The following is a 22,700-nucleotide window of genomic DNA, read 5'->3' on the forward strand; positions in this document are numbered from 1 at the left end:
ATATGCATTAGTTAAATCTAGCAACCAGTGCCTAAATTAAATGAATCAGCTCAAAATAAATGTAGACAGGGCAAAGTTTTATTGTCAAACTTTAAATCATAGAGAAAACACAAAACATATTGACTGCAACATTTATATATAATATATTTTTTTCCCAAAACTAAATCAAAATACTTATTTTCAGCACAGCATTTCACTAGGTGGATTTTAGAGATGAGATATAAAACCTGTAATTTTCCTTACTTAGACTCCAAGAAGTTTCTTGGCCATGTAACCAGGCATACTGTAGAGGAAGAGGGCCACAATGGCAAGCAGGAGCAGAGCCAGGATAATTTTGATCACAAGCCACTTGTACTGATTGCAGATAAAATAGCGGATTGCTTTCAGTGGGGTAATGAACCAGAGGAATGTAGTGTCTGGACGGCTGTTGAGACAAAGGAGTAGCATAAGTGTTATATTAGAGTTATATTAGTTAGAGTTAAAGTGCTACTCATTTAATAAACAAACAGCGATCATGTTAGCAAGAAATCTTTTGACCCAAACCACATACCTGCTCTACAAACTGATAGCAAACAAAAAGCCAAATGGTCAGGCTATAAACATCTTCTCTTCTTAATGTAAAGAGTGGCATGTTAATATGTTCTGAAAAGCCAACTCAAAGTTTGTTCAGAAACATTTCCTTGTAATATATACTTAAATAGCAGTAACTGGTACACAGTCTTAGTGTGGAACATATTCACAGACACAGTCTTGTCTTCTGCCCTAATGATACACAATTCTGTTAATTTATTCCACCAGATTTAGCAGAATCTGACCTTCTTCAAAAATCTATTAAAATAGAAACACCAGTATTTGGAACTGTAACCACCTGTTGTAGCTGAAACTCAGCCTATTTTGGTTACATGGGACATTTCTGTGGAACAGTGTGCATTCAGGAAACATAAAAATGTATATAAACACTACATGATGCAGAGAGTTTTCTGTAATATTGGATCTCTAGATTGGTCTGTAGCAGCATGCTGCAGTCTGCAGTGTTATCAGCTAAAATCAAGTCAGAGTATGTTACCCCAGACTTACTCAAACAAAATTGTCTGCCTGTAATTTTCTGCATTGACTGCAAAGTCCTATCTGTTTTAATGTTATTTAAATGATTTCTAAAGTTCAAAGTAGTTTAGTAATGGCCCATCTTGCTGATCTTCTGAAGCAGTATAGCCTATTCTGAGCCCACAGCTGAGGCATGGCTACTTTTGCAGCCTAGGTATAACCAGAAGGTCTGGAATAGAGTATAGGTTGGTTTAAATTCAGATGAAAATGTTGGCTATTCATAGTAAGTGGGTGTTTTATATAACACAAATATGCATGTCAGGGTATTTGACATCAGTTGTGATGCCCAATACGTACACCAGACTCCTTTCAACACACAAATAGACAAATAGATAGATAGATAGATAGATAGACAGATAGATAGATAGATAGATAGATAGATAGATAGATAGATAGATAGATAGATAGATAGATACTTCATTGAACCTATGAGTGAAATTTTTGACTACATGACTACTAAGGGCCTGTCCCATTTATGTACACAGGTTAAGTGCACTTGGATACTTTGACATTTTGTACACAGTGCAGGTAGTTTGCAAGTAAAGCTAATCATCAGGTTTTGTGCATTGTTGTGAATTATGCATTGTTATAGTATTCCATGTCTAATCTGTGTTCAGGCACAGAATATGAACTAATATTACATTACGTTGTAGGGCATACCATTTATAGCACATGCAAAGCTTGACCTGGCCTGGCTAGATTCAAAAATCTGTCTATGATTGCAGATGAGACTGTAAATGTTAACATGTGGCTTATTTTCACATTGTAGAAGGAAAACATACAAAATAAGAGCTAATTTCTGGAAGACAGATGTTTGGTCTTGAAAGAAAAGGTCCAGAAAAAACTACATGGGTAGAGTTTATTTATTTATGTTTGTCACACAAAGCATAGATATATTACCTTACACATGAGGAAATACAAATTGCATTGAACTATAAACAATCAAGATAGAGTGCTAATGTGGAGTCATTACAAAACCTCATGTAACATCAACCCAAGTGGTGCAAACCAGCGATAGCTAAGAAATATATTATTTTTCCACAAAGACAATATAGCTTGCAGTCATACTGATGACCTGAAATTGTTTGTTTCCAGCAAAAACAAAGCATGAATTCTTCTCATTTTTGATTTCTTCTATAAAGCCTAGGCAATAATGCAAACCTATGATTTATTGCAACTGTTTTAAGATGCGATTTATATTATATATTCGAATTATATGATAAAACAAGCTATATTTGTTTATATTTTAATTAAAGTCCTGTCCTGTATGTTGCACCCACTTTCTATACAGCCCCAAATTTTGAGCATTGAAACACATTAAATATGGAAAAATATGGTTGAGTTTAAATAGTATGTGCCTTAACATTTTAAATATATTATATGTATTTTAAATCTCAACAAGTTTTATTAATGATGTTAGCGTAGACTGAACGGTTGGAACCAGCCTTTTAAAGTCCTTCTGTGAGTCGCTTTAAAATCTTCCTCTGTATCTTAAATCTTTTAACATATAGTCACTGCAGACATTTGCCAAAAAACATTTACTAACATTGCACTAAAGATTCATGTCTTGGGGACACCAATTCTCCAAATACACATACATATAAAAGAATTATGCCATTACATTAGCAAAAGAATGTTAAAGCACAGAAAACCTCTTGAAAGCAATCACAGAAATGTAATAAATGTTTTAAATCGCATGAGGATTTTGTTACTGAATTATTGAGAATTATTACTGAAGTGTGGAAATTCGATCAAACAATATGCAAACACCTTTGTGTTTAAAGAGAGTTCTTTATCTCTTCACTACTACTCAAAAAGACGGAAGTTTACTGCATCTAGGATGATGCACGAGTAAAATAAGTTGTTTTGAATAACAGAACTGCCATTTAGGCACCAAGGAGCTTTTTCACCATATACCCAGGCATGCTGTACAGGAATAAGCCCAGCATTGCTAACACCAGTAAAGCCACCACTATTTTGATGATCAGCCATTTGTAGTTGTTGCAGATGAGATATCGGATTGCTTTGAGTGGACTGATGAACCACAGGAATGTTGTGTCAGGGCGGCTGTAGAACAAAAAAGATTAGTCAGCAAATGTTCAGGACTCTTAAGAAACATTCTTAAGAAAAGAAACGCAGTGTAAAAACTAAAGTTTTAGTAAAATTCTGCAGTATAATGGCAACAGCTGTTTAGCAATATAGGTCCTATTTGGTATGGTCATTTTCTCTATTTGCATTCATTTGCATTTGCATTATTTATTTATTTATTTTTAAAAAATATTTGATAGTACAGCATGGAATTTGTGCAAAAAAAAAAGAAACCTCACCTACATGTATTTAAAGTCTAATAAAATTGATTACTGCAATATTTGATGATAGCAGGTATTGTCAAATTAGTAATGGATTTTTCATTTGCACTAAAGTAACAGAAAATATACAAAGCATTTATGGCGTATTATTTTCTGTGGGACAGAAAATCAGCAAAATATCAAGTTTCATACTATGGTTATAGTATTGCACTATAACCATTATTTTTAAAGCACTACTTACCATATAAAGGAGGTTGATACAAATCCGGACTCAGTGTCTCTGAAGTTGCTTGTATCCGTTTCCCGTGTTAAAAAGATTACATTTTCTATTTTTATGTATTATTTTTAAACGAATACTTTATATTTTGTAGGGGAATGTGACTGTCTGTGTCTGTGAACATTGTTTCTGTGCATTTATATGCCTTTTTTTTTTTATCACAAATGATTATCAGTGGAAAAAAACAAGATCTTCAGCCTCCTACATTTTAGGTCCTGTATACATTGCCTTTATCCAGGCAGCATCTGTGTCTTAATGTTTTATAAGGCTTCATATATTGTGCATAACCTCAGAAAATGTTCTCTGTCATTGAACAGTGACGTTTTTGTAGTTAAAATGCTGTTATTGTTTTAATATTTTTTTTTGTAATGTAAAAAGCATTTGAGATGCACTAAGAGATGTTATTCACTGGCTTGATATTTCCTATAACAATCAAAACCTTTATACATTTATAAATCGTCTGTACATGAAAAACACATATTGAAATCTTTCACTATAATCTTTTCACTATAATCAGAGAAAAAGATACAGAAATATGCATTTGTGACAGTTTTATCAGCTCTTACTTGGGTTTCTCTAGAGGCTCTGGTTCATTCCGTCCTTCACCAACGGGACTTTTTTCAGCTTCTTCACCTGTCATAAGGTGGAGCTCTGCCTCTACTTTCCCCTAAAAGATTGATAAAGTGTCACTGAGTGTTCATGAGGAAAACAATATGCCATCAAGTATGTGCTTTTACACTTCTTGAGTGATTATTTATTATGATTATTAATTATAGTTTATGAATTATTGTTTTGGCTTTAGGTACCGTGATTTCCATCTCATCATTTTCATCCCTGGCTATAAACGGCCACCAGCCCTTGATCCTTTTCTGCTTGAAGATGTTGACCATTGGCATATCTTGTTCATTAAGAACCATGTCAAGAGTACACTGTTTTGCAGTTTTTGCACCACGAGGAAATCTGTTCAAGTCTAGCTCAATTGCACCTGAATGGGAACCGAAATACTCATGTAAATACGTAACTGTCATTCAGTTATGATGAAAACCTTGAGTCTTTAAATGTGCTTGTTTTAGTCAGAAAGTGAATAAGCAAAACAATTAAATATCTCACCCAGGAAGTCATCTGCAGAAAAGTGATCTGCATCCCAAACTTGCAGATTTAGACGGGCAGGGATCTTGTACTCAGTCTCGTCCCAGGAAAACATGGATTCCTTCTTTGAGATGACAATTTTCTCTTCAGCCATTAAGTAGTCAAAGGGGTAAATGAAGCGCCAGTTGAAGTTTCCTTCCCCTGTTAGTGAGTGGTAATGGACATCTGTGTCTTGCTTGTCTTCTTGTTGACCTTTAAGCCATCTGAGAAGCGCAAAAGTTGAACTTCACATGGACATAACCAGCAAAAATGCTCATGTTAAATGGTGATCATAATTGAAAACAAAGCCATTTTACCCTCTCACAAAAATATCACTGGACTTTTCTCCTGTGAATATATCATCGTCTTCCAGGACAACCTCATCTGTATTCCAAACGATTACCCTTAGTTCAAACCTACCAATAAGAAAATGACGCCTAAATCATGCTTCAATCACATATTAGTTGACATTCATTTATAACTTTCAAACATGGATTACAGGAGCCTAAATTAATGTTTATGTAAGGACCCTACTTCTTTGGTTTGCGTGGGGAAATATCAACAGCAGGTCCAGGTGCAGGCATGTCTTTTGGAAACAAGTCCACCCACATTTCGATTCTCCCCTACACAAGAAAATAAGTCAAATAGAATAGTGGAGAAAGACTTAACCTTAAGTATAAGGTTAAGTCAACCAAGTGCTCTGATGCAATTCATTTACAGAATCATTGTTCTAGAATTTCAGGCATTAATTATCACTGAATTAGATTTATGCCACTGACCTGCTCAATCCCGGGTTTATCAGGGTTCAGAAGAGGCCTTGTTTCTACATGCTCAGGTACAAGTTTGCATCCCACTCGTGGAATGTCCTCCCAATGATTAAGAACTGCTAGAGCAAGGTGCTCATCTGTCTGCTTCTTGAGCCCTGTCAGAAATCATCCTCATTATGCAACATTAAAGAGTGTTTTCATGTCACCTAAATACACAATTACAATGTAAGAAGACACTTGGTTTGTGAGTTCATAATTTCACAATTTGATAAGTGGGCGTTGCTACTGGATGCAGAGCAAACTTTGTAAATTTCAGCATCTGTTCTTATTTTCAACTTTTGTGTTGAAATAAGTATTACTTCTGCTTGACTGAACCTGGTTACATTTAAGACTAGTGATATGGTTAATGTGTTGCCAACTTGTAATTTCTGGATCGCTAAATATAAGATCCCAAATTCAATGTTGTGGCAATGCATTTATTCTTTGGTAATTTGTTCACTGTTCACACAGAATTAGATAGAACACTTGTTATACAATGTTCTATGAATACTGCAAAGCTGCCAAGAAAGTCACAAAGTCGCGTCTTCCCCAGAACCATTTCAACAAGCTTCTGCAGGATCAGCAGTGGTTCCCAAACGACAAGATACTCTCAAGGGTTAACTCCTGTTTATAGAAACACAGTTATGTATGTAACTAGCCCTGTTTTATCTCCCTACCTGTCAGTGGCTGTGATTATCACCTGGATAGCATTTGTCAAAAAAAAAAAAACCCATAGGACTCACTGGAATTCAGAAATGTTGTACTATGTTTGAGCCTGAGTGAGATGCAAGGTATGAAGCTGTAGTGCTTTGTAATGGCTGTCACATTCACTGTTCCTATATCTAAGACACCACTTCTGGTTGCAGATACAACCTTCCTGGGTGTATGTGCTGTCTTGAGCTCCTGTCATTGAGCTAACCATTCTCCGAAAATTCTCTTTAACTACAATTTTACTGATAAGTTAATTGATTAATTTATCAATATTTTTTTCAAAAATGAAACTTAAAGTGATCCAGTGTCCTGACTACTTGTGAGTTGAAACAAGGGATATCTTTGTGTTTACTGAAGTTTTTAGGGTAGTAGTAGAACTTTCATTACTAAGTTTAACCATCTTGAAATGTCTTACAGTGAGGAATTTCTGTACAAAGCTGAGCCATCCATCAGTGTGTTTGTGTTTTCCTGGTGATTGACGCATCTGACTTCCAAAGTGTAGCTTTTACTGGACCAATGCTTGGCAAAGACTGCCCTCAGTTCCAGTTGGTTGATATATCCTAATCGAAAACCAGGGCTCAACACACCCTCTGTGCCCTTGTGGCACCACAATAACCCTCAGCCACTGAGATGAGAGTCTGTGGTGACTTTGTTCTAGGGCAATGCTTTGAAGCATACAATTTTTGGGAGGAAAGCCTTGTGTTTAAAGGAAGCTAGACAACAAGCTACTCTTGTTGAGAGTTGGAGGGAAAATACTTGTACCTCTGACTGTAGTCAAAATATGATACACAGCTATATAATGTGTACATTAGAACTGACATGTATATGAGGTAAGGTGAAGAAATGGTAAGATAGCTGTATGAGTGAATACCATTTTCATCCTCAATTTCAGTTGGGCCTGTATAAACTCTGTTTGCCACCTTCACTCTTCCTCCAGGGCCATACTGGGGGGAATCTAATTTGCCATCCTTGCAAAGTTTTGCTAGAATATGTGTTGGCTTCATTGGGTCTCTCCAAACATTGTAGCCATGGCTGCCAAACACAAATGGATAAAATTAATAAAGACAAAAAACTGTAGAGTTTTGTTGGATGATCGACTAAATATTATCCCTATTATATGCACAATGTTAGACTAGGGTGCAAAGTCATTTGTACAGATATTTCCTGGCAGAAAAGCACATACATTGCATAGCTTGAAGAGATTCCACATGTAGCCCTGTGCTTGCTGTAATAGCGGTTCTCCAAATCAATTTTTGTCTCCCCAATCAAGTCATCAGTGCCAACCAAATCCCAGTCATAGATGGACACAGTGAGAGTGGAATCCATTGGGAATGTAGCCTCAATGTCAAATGATCTAGAAGGATAAGGGATTTTTGTTAACAGCATATTCTAGCATAAATACAGAAATACATATAAAAATCACTTTAAAAAAAAAGAAGTTTGGTTATTCTCTATCAACATTAACTTCATTACTAGACATACTTTCCAAAGACAGGATTAAGTTGTTTAGAGATGTAGTTTTCTTTGTCTTTAACCTCTGACTTTCCTAGCTTAATTGCAATGTATGGATCTGCTTTCCCATTTATATCTGCAGGGTGTAGATCAGTAGCCTGTGAAAAATTTTGTTTAGTTAGGACTTTACACAAACATAAGACATATATTAATATACATATGTACTCTTATATCTGGCTGTACATACCCTTATGACATAGACCCGAACTAAAACATTGACTGGGTCATTGTTTGGAATGTTCTGAAAAGTGCTCATGTTGGAATCAATCCCCATTTCTCTGTACAACTCATCTGACACTTTGTACATACACAAAGAGCCCTGCAAAAATAATACAAAACAAAAAAAAAACACCTGACACATAGATCTAATAGAAATGAATTTCCTGTTATTTGTTTGATTGAATTTACCTTGAATTTGCCAACAAGTCTGTCCTCATCCATTACAGTTTCATCATCATCGCCACTCTTTCCTCGATAAAGGTTAAAAGTGTGCAGCCAGTCTTCAAAGCTATCAAATTCACCCTCTAACTCTCTGTTGAACACCTGTTGGAAAGAACAAACAAATATACAGTCCACAATTATTCATGATAACCGTGAGAGCAAATTACTCATAACTCTCAAGGAAATAATTTTGCTACTATAAAGAAAAACAAAAGAAACAAAAAGCAAACCTAAACGATAAAAGCTAATGACAACATTTACCTTCATTTCCTCAATTTTAGGCTTTTTCTTGTCAGGTGAGCCCTCCCCTGGTGCGGCTTTGTTCTTATCTTTGGCTTTTCCTTTTTTCTTCTTATTTCCTTTAACATTCGATTCAGTTTTGATATCTGTTTATGCATGAGCAAGGGAAAGGAGACCAGAGGACACGTCACTTAAGATATGAATTCTTAATGCAATACTATAGCATTTTTCCTCAACAATTTACTAGCAAGCACATGATTCCAAATGTCTGACAATAAAAGGCTAAACTGGACATTGTATTTGTAGTACTGGTAAAACCAGTGATCTATAAGTTTATATGCCAAGCCTGTTTTATATTTAAATTAAAGTGCATTTGATGTTAAAATTAACGTTAAAATAATAAAGAAACAACATTTTAGCTGTTCATGCTAATTCATATAGGATCATAACAGCAGATGAAGTTTCATAGTTTCGCACGCACGTCTCTGTAGGTTTCAGTGTTGAACAGGTTTATTTTTTTTGCTATCTGTGCCAGGAGGCACATTGCTGTCTTTACCTGCCCCATCTGCATCCATGTCCTCTCTGTCCTCTGCTTCTGCCTTTTCAGCCTCTTGTGCTCTTAGGATCTTCACAGTATGAAACATGTTACTTATATTAACATTATAACCATAAATTCATGTCAATTTATCAAGACAGTAAAGATCCTAGGTAGATCTATCATTTGTTTATGAGAGTATTAAATTTGTCTCTTACTTCCATGAGGGTTTCAATAGATGCAAAGTATTTGGACCACCAATCCAACATACTCTCATCTAGTTGCTCTTCCTCAGGCTCTTCCCCTTTCTTCCTCTTCTTTTTTCCCTTTCCATCCTTGTCATCATCAGGCTATATTTAAGAGGAAACGATTTACTTTCCATTTTAGAAGAAGGCAATATCATTAATATGAGTTCCAAGTTTTCCTTTTAAATCAAGTTCAAGGTTCTTTCAGTGTCTAGATGTCTTTATAGAACACTATGGAAAAGCATGTTGTCTGATCAAGGCCTGAAACCAACCACATATAAAGTGATACATACTTACCATATCAACCTTAACAACTGCATCGGATGCCTGTTAGGGTAAAACAAAACTGATTGCATTTTTTGCAAGGTAAAATCCTCCTGCTTTCAGAAAAGACATGTTTGGGAGAAATTACAAGCAGAAATGCATGTATGGGGTACATACTGAGTCGAGTTTGACCATTGTCTCCATCTTCTTCACAGCAGGTTCAGGTTCAGTGTGGATCACAATTTCCTCTGCAGGCCAAAAACATTATATATATATATATGTATTTATTTTGATCTATATGGCATTTTCAAGCATTCTAACATACTCAGTGATACAGAATGCTAATTGTTGATCTTTTGCCATTTCTTGGCATTAAGGTGAAAATGTTTCTTACCAGCTTTCCATCTAATATAATGAGATTATTTTTATGTCTAGAACAAATGTCATAGTCTTGGCTTTTTTCCTTCATTCCTTAGTCAAGGAATCGACAATAACAATACAGTTTTAATTAAACGTTGATCGTATACCCACCCATAGCAGACCAATTGTTGACACTCTTGTCTGGCGGTCTGTAGATAAATTTGCGCAGTGTGGTGACTGCGTGGGAGCCAACCAATGTATAACGGCCAAAAGCTCTGCAGTCCACAACTCGAATATTCAGAGGAGGATGAAGAAGCTCATTCTCTGGCAGGTCCTAGTAATAAATAAATGATAAACTAAATAGTACTAAATTATATTCTTATTTTTCTGGTTATGGGATTATTATGGTCATATTAATGTTATTTTTCTGGTAATATTAAATGTTATTTCATGAATTGGAATGAAACAGAGAGGGGTTCTCAAATCTAGTGCTGGAGACATTGCTCTGCAACTTCCTCTAAAACACTTCATCCTACACACTTGAACTAATGGGTTGGATAGGTGCATTGGGAATAAGCACCCATCAATGTTTTTTAGGAGTCTAGCCCCCAGGATTGGAGTACCTTCTCATGTAAGCAAATCCTTTAACTAGTCAAATTTTAACTAATAAAGTTTGATCCAGTTTGGAATGACAGTTGAAACCTACCACTTCAAACCATTTGACCAGCGTGCTAAAATTGGGATTTTTGTTGTAGTTAGGGATGAGAGCTGACTGTATCCCCTTTCCAGCACATTCTATGTCTACCCGTGGTCTGTCAACTTGGGCAAGATTTACTCTCTTCAGGTCCCTCAGGCCCCAGAATAAAATCTGCAGAAAAAAGAATTTGTATTATTAGTGTGTTGACTTTGAACTATAATGTTTTTATAGCATCACGTTTGCTTGCATGTAGAAAAGAGCTTGTTACCTCAATACGGTATTTGCTCAGGACTGGCCTGATGCCAATGGGAACAGGCAGAATTGGACCACGGTCCATATCTGTGGGTCCATCTATGGGCGGGAGATCAGCCTTTCCACCTGGTCCAATCTAAAATATTTGTTGAAATTTTAATTACCTTTATTTGTATTGTAATAGAATCTTATGAATCTGTCAGGTAAATCAATATAGCAATACAGTCTTATCACCTGCAGTAGTTCAAAAGCTGCAAGAAGTTCACCAGCAGTGCAATTTCCACGGTACACCTGGTAGTACTCTAGCTGAGGAGGGAATCTTGGTGGCCCGTAATGCTCATCTGACATCTTAGTTATTGGCTTTGCAAATATCCTCCCCATGAAATCAGCTTTACCCTACAAATGTATCAAAATGTACCTTGTCAGCACTGACTTGATCTTGAGCATGCTAACAGAATGCTAAAGCATATCCTTGCTTACCATACTGTCTTGGTCATAGATCTCAATGACGATAATTGGAGGGTCATCCCTCAGCTCACTAGCCTCACCATATAATTCAACATTGTCAAATACTAGAAGTTGATCCCATGTGGGGCAGAGGGTCTCATTCACAATCTGAGAGAAGATCGTTCACATGATAGAATTTCTATAGATTACTTATTTAAGTTGAAGATAAAAATGTGTTATTATAAAGAGGAGAGTCTTACCTCTGTGACCTGGCTGTGTGTTGAAAAAAAGACTCTGGCAAAGGGGTCTGAAAGACCTGTGCTATCTGCAGCAAACAGGCTCCTTGCCTGGTACATGTGTACTCTCAGCTGGAAGATTTGCTTCACTGTTAGAAACAATTTCAAACAGTTAGAGAAGAAGAAATTGTCAGCGAGTGTCTGTGTTCGGCACATGTTTATCAAAACAGAACAGGAATTTCAAAGCAAAGTATATCATGGTCATAAGAAGAGGTCAGAAACAAATAGTATCACACAGTCAGCCAAAGGCCAGAGTCAGCCCAGGACATTGTGTGCCAAGATATATTCAGAATATATCAGTTACACACAAAGTTACATTTGATTAAACTTTAATCTATATTGTTAACCAAATAAATTCTGTTTACTGGTGTAGATCAAGCTGATTGGTGGTGATGAGTGCATTCCTGGGCCTTTAACAGCCTTGTTCTCCTCAAATCCATTTGGTAGTCCATTCAGGAAGTCTTTGCGCTGCTTGTTCAAACCCAGCCAAAGGTAAATTTCAGTCTTTGCTTGGACAGTCCAGCCTGCTGGTCCAAAGCCCTTTTTACCTGGGAGCTAGAGAAATTGACAGGGAATTATTAGATATAAATATTTATAATAGTGGGCTATAGAATGGTTTATTCAAAGTCTGAGTTCTTTAGTAGGCGAGAAATTAATTGTTTACTGAATTTAATCTCACCTTGAAAAAAATGGTCTTGACTTTTGCACAGTCTTTCCCAACCTCTTCCTCCACATTAGAGAAAAGGAGGTCTTTGGAGGGTACTCTAGCATATGCAATGCGTTTTCCATTGCTGACCATCCATATGTAAACATCTGGAACACTGTGTTGAGGCTGGAATAAAAATGATTTAATATATTGTATTGTTTTCCTCTTAAAGACTATCAAATAACATTCATAATTTGTCTGTATTACCTCATCAGACAAGAATCTCAGTTTCTGGAGAAAGTTTTGTGCCAATTTGACTTTATCCTTGACAGTTTTCTTTTTCACTTGAGATCGCATTGCCTTTGCTTGTTGTGCCATAGTTTCCTAAAGATATAATTCAACAGTTTAGTAAAGAAAAACTAAAAAATCACAACATACAAAAATTAAATATTAACCATATTTGACATTTTGTGGGTCCTTTGAGTAACATACCAGCTCCCACATGCATAATTTCAGCCTTTCTCGGTCCAACTTTGTGATCCCTGTCTGGTTTTGGTCCTTGTTTGCCAGTTCAAGAAATTTGCTAAAAGAGTTATTTTAAAAGTTATTTTAGTTTCTCAATTTAACACCATGTAATGATGAGAAAATTATGTTTTGAGTATTCTGTATGTTCTGTTAAATCAGGGGTACCAAATAGTGGTCAGGGATGGCTGGTACAATTAGCTGATTTCGGTGCTCTAATATACATTCTAAGCCTGATATTTAAATATTGCATTAAATCAGTTCTTTGTGGAGGGAAATATCCAGACTGTTTTCTACTCCAGCCATCCGGGACCAGATTTGGGAAATCCAGCCCTAGAGTGTTTGTGTGAGGAGATTTTTTTCAAACCTGCAGCTATTACTCAGTTCTTCTAGAACTCCTCTGAGCCTGCGCTCAGGAAAAGCCTTCTCCGTTTTAATGATCTCCTGAACATCATTCAGTCCTTCTTCCTTTTAGGTAATAATAACAGAATCAGTTTTAGACCTCTAATCATGAATAGTGATACAATATTTAAAAATGTCATTCATATGACCTACCAACTTATCTGCAATGTGGTCTATTATGTTGGCATTGTATAATCTTCTTCTCTGGTCTTGCCACCAGCTCTTAATATAAATACAGGGCTTTCTCTCAAAATATGGAAGGTGAAAGTAGTTCCTGTGGAATGAATGCAGAGAATGAATAGAAACAATAACAGTCAGTGTAGTGTGATGTACTTCGATAGAGATGTTCACATACCTGTCAGTGATGACTGGTTTCATTGGTGGAGTGGTGGACACTGATGCCAGTTCTCCATCGTCAGCCACCTCTTCATCACTGGAGGCTTGGATGAGTTCAGACTCTTCATCACCATCTCCTTTCTTTGACCTCTTTGACCTTGGTTTGGTTGGCGTATCGACATCACTGCCATAATTTCCTAGTATAAAGTAGACAGTGTATTAACTTTAGGACATTTTATCATTAGTTTTGCATAAATATAAGATGGCAAATGGTGTTTTTTCCTTTACCTATTGTAACTTCAAAGTTAATGGGCTTGTCACCAATCTTTCTGTCAACCATTGTTGCTTCTAGAAATGCTCCAAACAAGAAAAATTCATCGATTTTTCCAGTGGCATTCTAGATTTAGGGACACAGACGAAACACATAAATATACCTGGTCTTTTGGTATTTTTAAACTTCCAATATTCATTCTATACTATTATAAAACTGAGCACATAATAAAAGTACACACTTAACTAGATACAATTTGAATATGCCATACCCAACCTTATGAAAAAATACATTCATATGTAGGCTTTGAACAGAATTACATTTACAATACCATTTGGAAACAAATGTTTTAATAAAATTAAGCAAATTTTACTAGCAATTTTCTGAAAAGCACATTTTCAATGAGTTAAGCAAGGCAAGCAAAGTGTCTCTATCCTACTATGGTGGATATTGTCTTAGTAACAAAGATGTTCTAAATGAATAATGTACAATACTAATTAACAAAAGAAATGCCCAGTAATGTTCTTTCCAATCTTTGAATCAGTTACCTCTGAAATGTTGGGTATTCCTTCCAATTGGACCTCAGGAGAGCACATTATCTCTGGAGAGGACGTGTCCAGAATCTCCACAGCCATGCTGATCAGCAGACGGGCCCGAAATGAAACTCCCTCTCCCAGTCCCTCATTCAGATCCTGATACTCATCCATGAGGGTGTAGCTCCGCGGTGAACCATACATGTTCACCCAGGCCGGCCCCAGAGTTGGGAGAAAGCCTGGTAAGAAATCAAAGGATGATCCCATAAATTTGAACCCATTAAATAAAAGAACACAATATCAGAATATAGCAACAAAACATGACCTGTAATATTCACCTTTATCTCCATCATTTGAGATTTTTCGTAGGTCAATGAAATGTGTTCCAATAGCCACATCATTCACTTTGTCTGCATCACGGATTTGAACCTTCATGCGTTTACACAGTGGTGGAAACTGTTCTGTAAATATGATCTGCTCATTCCAGATTGGTTCATAGCAGCTTTTCTGGATAGCGGTTTTCCCCTACACATCACAAAAGAGAGGCCATATTTAAAATGTCATACTTGTAAGTGTAGACAAATGAGTGTTAACTAGATAAAAAAAACTCACCCTTTGACCAGCAAACTGCACCTGAACATATGGGTCCACTAGGTCTTTATTCTCACCGATAAATGCCTTTTTCACATTTGCCATAATGCTGGTGTTCATCTTAGGTAAACCTTCAGCTCTGTAGATTTTTACATAGAATCGAGCCCACTGACGGTCAGCCGGAACACCTTCTGGCAACAGAAGATTTCTACAGAATGGATTACATATAAGTTAAATGTCAGTTTGTTTTTCACTAATGTAGGCAGTTTTTGTATAACAATGTAGATTTTTCTTGTACCCCTCAATGTCATCCTCGTCAGTTTCATTGGCCTTGTGTGGAGTTTTGATGTTGTCACCTTTTGTAACCACAGCAATATCACATTTAACATAGCCTTTACACCCTGCAGTGATGTCATCCGGATCACATAAAATGGCCCATTTGTGGTAGAACTGGTGGTCTGTGAGAGAGGAAGCTTTTTATTAACTTTGTTCTCTTGCAAAGATTGTTCAGCTGCAGAAGTACACTATAAGAAATGCTTTTACTCTCACTGTAGACTAAAATATTCAATGTAGGCAGAAGAGAAGAGGCATTTGCTTGTTACCAGGCTGTGAATAAACCGTCCCCACATCCATCTTGAAGGCACCAACCACTGTTCCACTACGCAGAAGATTTTTAGAGTGGATAACCTATAAAAAATTTATGTCATGGTGAAGAAAGGCTATATTTCTATGTGTGAAAAAAGGTTAAACACTTTCTTGAGTAAAAGAGAACTTACTGACACCCTCAGGATTTTGTCAAACATGACATCAGGAGGAACATGGAACTCGAAGACGAAGTACTAAAAAATGTGAGAATTGCAAAAATTTTGCAAAAATATCGAAATATACACATATTCAGTATATTAATATATATGTATATATATATATATATATATATATATATATATATATATATATATATATATATATATATATACCCTTAAATGCTGTATGGTATGTAGAACATTACCTCATTGTAGTAAGGGCAGTTAGTTGACTCCTTCATTGAAGTGTACTTTTTCTCATCACCAATTTCAACACAGACCACTGGATCCATGTTCAAGCCCACTAGCTGTCGCGCCTCAATAACTGTAATGCTGACCTAAGGTGCATTATTGTAAAGGTGAAACTTCCATACATGATTGTAAGGATTAAGGATTTAGGATTCAGGGAGTCCTACAGTTCAATTTTAAAATAATTCAGAAGATGTAGTAAAGTTCAACTTCCGTTGACATTTGTTTACACATTTATTTTGTAATTAAATAATTAAATAATTTAATTGTAAAATTAAATGATGTAATTGGGAACAGAAATATTGATAGATATGTTTGTTATTTAACATACTTGGAAATCCATCAGTCTTCCACAGCTTGGTTCAATTTTGATATCAGGTTTTGATCTGAAGTAAAATAAAAAATGTAAAATATAATATATGCTTACACCATCAAGTGCGTACACTTCACCATGAAATGTATAACATTTTGTGTTTAGATGCATCCTCACCTTTTGTTAGATACATTAGTTGTTACAGCAGTGACAGAGGCCAGTGAAATGGTGTCAGGGTCTGGTCCTCTGCCAAACCTTCTGTCCAGGTCTTCTGTCTCCAGGATGGCTGGCTCATCTGAGAATACCAGCAGACAGTGAAGAGTTATAGTAATAATCCCTTTTTTTTAACATTAATATTTTTAGTTTACTGCATTTGGTTTACTTGCAAGGTTACACTGGCATTTGTAATGTGAAGTAAAACAAGACAAAAGAAGAAATCTATAATGACTGATGGAATGAATTTAAATGGAACAATATAGCTCCTACCTTTCCCATCATCCTTAGAGCCACGGGACTTTCCACGCTTCATGTTTGAGAAATATGTTATTTTTCACTTCTGTAAGCCAGAAAAGGAGAAATGTGAAAGTTGCACCATTAATTACTCCTTATTGTCAATATACTATGATAAAGTACACAATGTACAATGAAGATCATTTATTTTATTTATTCATCTTCAGTAACCACATTATCCTGGTTAGGACTGTCATGGGTTCAGAAACACTGGGCACAAGGCAAAAGAATTCATGGCAGATGAGACACCAATCCCTCACAGGCCATTCACACACCTTCATCCTATCTACAATAAACAATACAACTGTGTATTTATGGACAGTAAAAGGAAACCAAAAACCTGTAGAAAACTCATGTTAACATGAAGAGAACTCAGCACAGACAGTAATCCAAGGTTATGGTCAAACCCAGGACCCTGGTGATGTTAGTAATCATGTTGCCCTTTGAACATACATATGAATGCATTTGAATAAAGTTAGCAGATCTTTTAGGTCTTACTGTAAGTTTTATTGTTCTGTGTAGAACAATAAAAAAGATCCTTTTAGACTGGATTTCCTGGGAGGAAGATCATTTTCAAAAGCTAAGAACCATTAACTACCCAAAGAACCCTTAAAGAACCCTTAAAAAGGTTTCTCTAACTTTTAAGGATCTAAGAGTTTAGTTTCTAAAACAGTGCATGAAATGTGCACACAATCTTGTAATTGGTTACTATGTTATTTACCTGAATATGTAAAAAAAATACATTTTACAATGTCCTCACTTGTTTACACATTAACATTAATCAATACATGTGTAGAGCACGAACTGTACTTTAGCTTTTTATTCCATATTTAATTTACACTTAGTTTTCCACCCAGCCATCTCAGGTATTGTTGCACAGCAAACCTAGTAAGGTTATCTTGTGATAATTTGGCCTCAAGGAGGGTATTAATATTTAAAATGGATGACCTAATTCCATCAGCAAGGTGGGGATGCATTTCAAAGCCTGACATTGTAATAATATAGATTATTACATTAATTAATAGTACATTGGTCTACATCAAATGACTATAGCTAAATGGCATCAATTACAATTACATCAATCAGTCAGTAACTAAAAATGAGGTAGACCAAGCAAAGCAATTAAAATGGAAAAAACAAACAAACAAAGAAACTTTTATGTAAACTTTGGCAGAAGCATTTTGCAATTTTAATGGAAAACAAATCCCAGACACAGCTATCTAATATAACTGCCAATTGTCATAAAAGTTCATTTGTAGTTGTTCTGTATCTACATAAACAAAGGTGATTATGTCTTTCCTCAGGATTATAAATACAGAGCAATCTGTTAGCACTTCTAATTTACACATATAAAGGTCAAATTCAATGGTAAACTTTGAGAGACTGTGATATAATCTCAAAAGCTGGTTAAAAAAATAAAGATGGTTTAATATGAATTACATATGTATATATATATATATATATATATATATATATATATATATATATATATATATATATATATATATATATATATATATATAAATACAGGGCTAAACAGAGATATGTTGATTTCACATGTAACTATTTTACGATGTTGCAACGACAACCTGCCCTGTCTGTGTAATGTCCCACTTTAAAGACTCTGGTACATACAGACTTGGCAAGAGATTAGGATTAGAACAAAGGTAAACAGTGTGATATGACTTGCAGAGCTTTATGCAAAAAAATAGTACAGTTTTTAAAAGTTTACATACCATAAAATAGACCAGATCTTCAGTTCTTCAGAGCTTCTGCATGCAGAAGAAACTCCAGTGTTTAATGTGGCTCCAAACAAGTTGTTTTACATAGTCAAAACCGACAATCACTTGACAGAAACAGAAAGGCCCCAAAAGCAAAGTAAGCCAAAAGAGTTTGGTTTGGTTCAAGGCTGGAGTTGGGCAAGAGAGATGTGATACACCAATTAATAGTGTATGAGAGCTGAACCTGAGACACTAGTAACTAGAACTAGCTCCTATTGAGAGTCATCACTCTGGGTTACCAATGACTAGGTATGCTAAAAAATGTAACATAACACAGAACAAAATTTCAAACACATTTTACTATTTACAGTTTCAGTTCATTCTAATTGTAAGTGTAAAATTTAAAATGAATTTAAATGGACGTTTTCAATGAAGTTCAGCTTTTATCATATACCATGACCTGCTTATTGTCTCAAATCAGATATGTAAAAATGAGCTACATGTTACAAAACTATAATAGACCGGTTTTTGCATTCACTGTACTATTTTTGTGGACAAAATAATCCAGCAGCTAGCCAAACTTTGTGTTAGTTAAAACCTAAACTCTTTAAAATGTGTCTATCAGGTGAAATACATCTGCACAACAATAAATGGTTGGTTTATTGTAATGGAAAACAGTGTTCACATTTTCTTTTTTTCAGAACAAAGGCAAACTGTCTCCTACTTTAATTATTCAGCATGCATTGTTCCAGTTGGGATTTGGGACCTTTGTCCACCCAAATTGGTGTCGTGTTACTCAGCAATGCAAGATTATTAGCTTCTATTCAGCTCTTTGGTAGACTAATGTCATAATTGAAAACATGGACTGCATGCCATCTCCCAAAATATTTTGAAAGAAATCCTCTTTCATGGCTGAAGGTTAAGAATAAAGGGCTGACAGTCTTCACATTGAGCTCCTCATGTTTAAAATGCTGTACAAATGTATGTGAATTATTCATAGCTCCTCTGGATTTGATTCACTTTTAGAAAATAGTATTCAATGCAAATTATTATTATTATTTTTTTAAATCTAGCTACTGCATGTCTCATGAATAAACCATACTATTTGTAAAGTAGATGCTGTGGTCTAATGTTGCCTGTATCCAATTAAGTGTTGCCTTTAATTTTTAATGAACGCTCATCATTGCTGCATGTTTTATCTTCATTAGACCAGCGTAATAGTCACATTAACTGGGAGACAATAATGCATTAAAATGAAGAACATAGTAAAAGGTGCTAAGGTTATTTGGAGCTTATTTGACATGTCCTTTACAATGACTTATATGAGTAAACACATCTAAAATCAAACTCAACATGAATACAAGATCATTTTAAAGCTTCTACACTGAATTACGGAGTAACAAAACTGTCTCTAGATCATGTTTAACTTTATTCGAAAAGCTGAGGTTTCCTTTTTCTATGTTCATTTGGTTTCTTTGGTGATGAATCTAGTTTCTAGTTAGAGCTAGGTTTGTACGCCTGATACTCCTGCTGACACAACATCGACAACCTAGCTGAGAGATCCTGCCTTTAATTACCAGATTGCGAGCAATGCATGGACAGAAGCACTCTACTGTAGTCCCCTGTACTGCCTAATGAGGGTCACTCTTTTTGCAACTCTTTGCTGTTGCCAGCCAAGCAAAGTTAAAACCTCCAGTCTCTTACTTTGTGTATTTATGGCCAGGAGAGATTCTTTAGCTAATCTCCCTATATTTCTCATGTTACATTTGTACTCTGGACATTATTTATGTAAAAAATCTTCTCAGCAGATTCTCTACTAATTTGTATTTCAGGCGTCATGTATGTGTGTGTTCATGACATATCCAGAATATGGTACAGCTCTCATACTTTATGTGGACCAATCATTAATGTGGTATGACAAATTAGATAAAGTATCATCATCTGCATGCTGAATTTGAAACTTGCCAAACATATTTGGTTTTCGTCAGTCCTACCCTTAGTAAGGGGTTAAATGATGACTGCATGAACAACAATTCTACAGAATGGCACCTTTTGCAGTGTCATCCAGGGTGAAGCAGAGCATGACTTGATACCGCCTTTGCAATCTTATCAGGGCACTGTCAAAAGCCCTTTTCTTGGCTGTAGACACGTAATCCTGCTCTCTTTGTGCTCCAGTGTCTCTTTGGCTGTTTCATCTGACTGTAATGCAATATGGCACCTCAGTACTGGGAGTTTCTGCATGGTCTGCTGACCAGCAGAAAGTCCATCATTCCAGTTGTATTCTGTCTCAATTAAAAGTATCAGCCAAATGAGCTAAATGCAAATGTATATGAGGTAAATGTATTTTTGGTTGCTGTCTTCTACAGTATTTTGGTATTCAGCTTTCAGTAACTTGCTTTAAATAATGCATACCACTATGATCTAGATACAAAATTTACAGCATCAACATTGTTTGCATCAGTTAACAGTAAAAAAAAAAGAATGAGTATTGTTTCCAATATTGGTGCCCATAACTCAGTCTTTAAAAAAGTATAATCTAAAACTGATAAATAAAACTTTTTAATATCTCATAAAACGGAAACAGATATTCAAAAAAGTATAAACTTCATTCAAAATCTCAACAAGAGGTTACATCTCAATTGGGAACAGAAGGATAGTGTCTTTATTCCTTTTGATGGAATAAGACCAATTGTGGGTAAGGTTCAAGTAGATCAATCTCAATATTAAACAGTGACACCCCATATAAAAATACAAATTGCTCTAGCCTTTTGGTTATGTACACTGAGCATTATGCTTTATAAAGTAGACTATAGTGAAACGCCTGCCACCTGCTGGTCTGACAGGGAACTATCCCAGTAGCTCCTGACAATTCAATCTCATAATTTGAAACTTGGTTATAGTTTATAGATTAAAATCTTATAATACTGAAGCCATACTGCTCTTACTGCTTTCTCTTTCATGGGAACCTGCCCCATATGACCGGACATTCAGTGGCCCTATTTATAAAAGGAAAAGCCTGAACTCACCATTTTACATACTGTTTACTTTAGAAAACAAAATTCAATGATCAATCCATGTCAGACACAGACCTTTATAAAATTGTTAAATTAAGACAATAGAAATCATTTTAATAATCTGTAGCTATATCATAAAAGTAGAATTTTGACCAATAATGGTTCTGTGTTTTTAGGAGTAGATCAATCTCCTATATTAACCAGTCACACGTCTTATAATAATACAAACTGCTCTAGCCTTTTGGTTATTTACACTGAGCATTTATTTAAGATAACACAAAGCAGACATAAACCATACCTTTCTGACACACTGGACATATTGCACAATGTATCCACTGGTGTACTATTGGTACCAGTTATGTATTAATAACAAATTAACAGCATTATTGCCATGATGAGTTGAGGGGGTGGACTGGTCTTAAGCCTTAGTCTCCCGGGATGAAAATGGGTCCCACTCCGGCCCTGGGCCTTATGGTAAGCTTGTGCATGTACAGGTGCACTGTCAGTGAATGAAAAGCATTGCAGAGATTCATGAGTTTAGATTTGCCTAGGGATCTGTCACAGGTTTTGTGTGTGTGTGTGTGAATGCAACAGATGAAGGTGGTTTACTCCCTAAATACTCAGTGACCACAGCGTTTTTCTAAAGGTTATAAGAGAGAAACTAAATGTGGTATAGGATGTTTCAAAACATATATGATGGTCAGGTGTCCTAATATTAAGTGTATTGTATATGCCTCCTGAGTACCATTTTTATCATTTGCTCTGTTTATATTTAATGTAAGGTTAACACACACACACACACACACGCACGCACGCGCGCGCACACACACACACACACACACACACACAAAACCTGTGACGTGTGACGTGTGATGTATGATTCTGATTCTAATTCCGATTCTAATTCCGTTGCCATAGTGCGATACTTGACAGTGCGATACTTGACAGTGCGATAGTGACTTACTGAAGAGCATTTACTGGTAGGTCAGGACTATTAGGATTATTGTTGTTATTGTTGCTATTATTATTATTATTATTATTAGACACTGAAACGTTATTTCACGTTATTTATATTGATTATTCTGCATTAAAACGTTGTAAGTGATTTATGTTAAGACATAAGTCTTACACATCTTTTTCTTTCAGTTTCAGTTTTCAAATACTG

General features: G+C 35.7%; 1 protein-coding gene across 2 annotated transcripts; it reads right to left on the reverse strand.

Annotated features, from left to right (window-relative positions):
* Positions 1-189: 189 nt before the first annotated feature.
* On the reverse strand, positions 190-18,678 carry LOC131359515 (otoferlin). 2 transcript variants are annotated; one of them, XM_058399446.1, is made up of 42 exons: positions 18,537-18,678; positions 16,777-16,846; positions 16,468-16,585; positions 16,309-16,363; positions 15,935-16,066; positions 15,702-15,764; positions 15,528-15,612; positions 15,224-15,383; positions 14,947-15,133; positions 14,673-14,859; positions 14,350-14,573; positions 13,819-13,927; positions 13,550-13,727; positions 13,348-13,468; positions 13,160-13,260; positions 12,763-12,853; positions 12,538-12,654; positions 12,304-12,456; positions 11,990-12,179; positions 11,589-11,713; positions 11,362-11,496; positions 11,116-11,277; positions 10,898-11,017; positions 10,639-10,800; positions 10,104-10,266; positions 9,750-9,820; positions 9,606-9,635; positions 9,282-9,413; positions 9,085-9,154; positions 8,550-8,674; positions 8,256-8,390; positions 8,035-8,166; positions 7,818-7,945; positions 7,519-7,689; positions 7,207-7,367; positions 5,598-5,740; positions 5,353-5,441; positions 5,136-5,234; positions 4,801-5,042; positions 4,497-4,675; positions 4,257-4,357; positions 190-424 (listed from the first exon to the last, which is right to left on the reverse strand). In XM_058399446.1, the coding sequence occupies exons 2-42, from the start codon at positions 16,817-16,819 to the stop codon at positions 244-246; spliced, it is 5,370 nt and encodes a 1,789-aa protein (XP_058255429.1). In that variant the 5' UTR covers positions 16,820-16,846; positions 18,537-18,678; the 3' UTR covers positions 190-243. The 2 variants fall into 2 exon arrangements, with proteins under 2 accessions (XP_058255429.1, XP_058255427.1); XM_058399444.1 differs by lacking the exon at positions 190-424 and adding an exon at positions 2,070-3,171.
* Positions 18,679-22,700: the final 4,022 nt, after the last annotated feature.

This window comes from Hemibagrus wyckioides, linkage group LG09 (assembly GCF_019097595.1).
Source record: "Hemibagrus wyckioides isolate EC202008001 linkage group LG09, SWU_Hwy_1.0, whole genome shotgun sequence".
Taxonomy (NCBI): Eukaryota; Metazoa; Chordata; class Actinopteri; order Siluriformes; family Bagridae; genus Hemibagrus; species Hemibagrus wyckioides.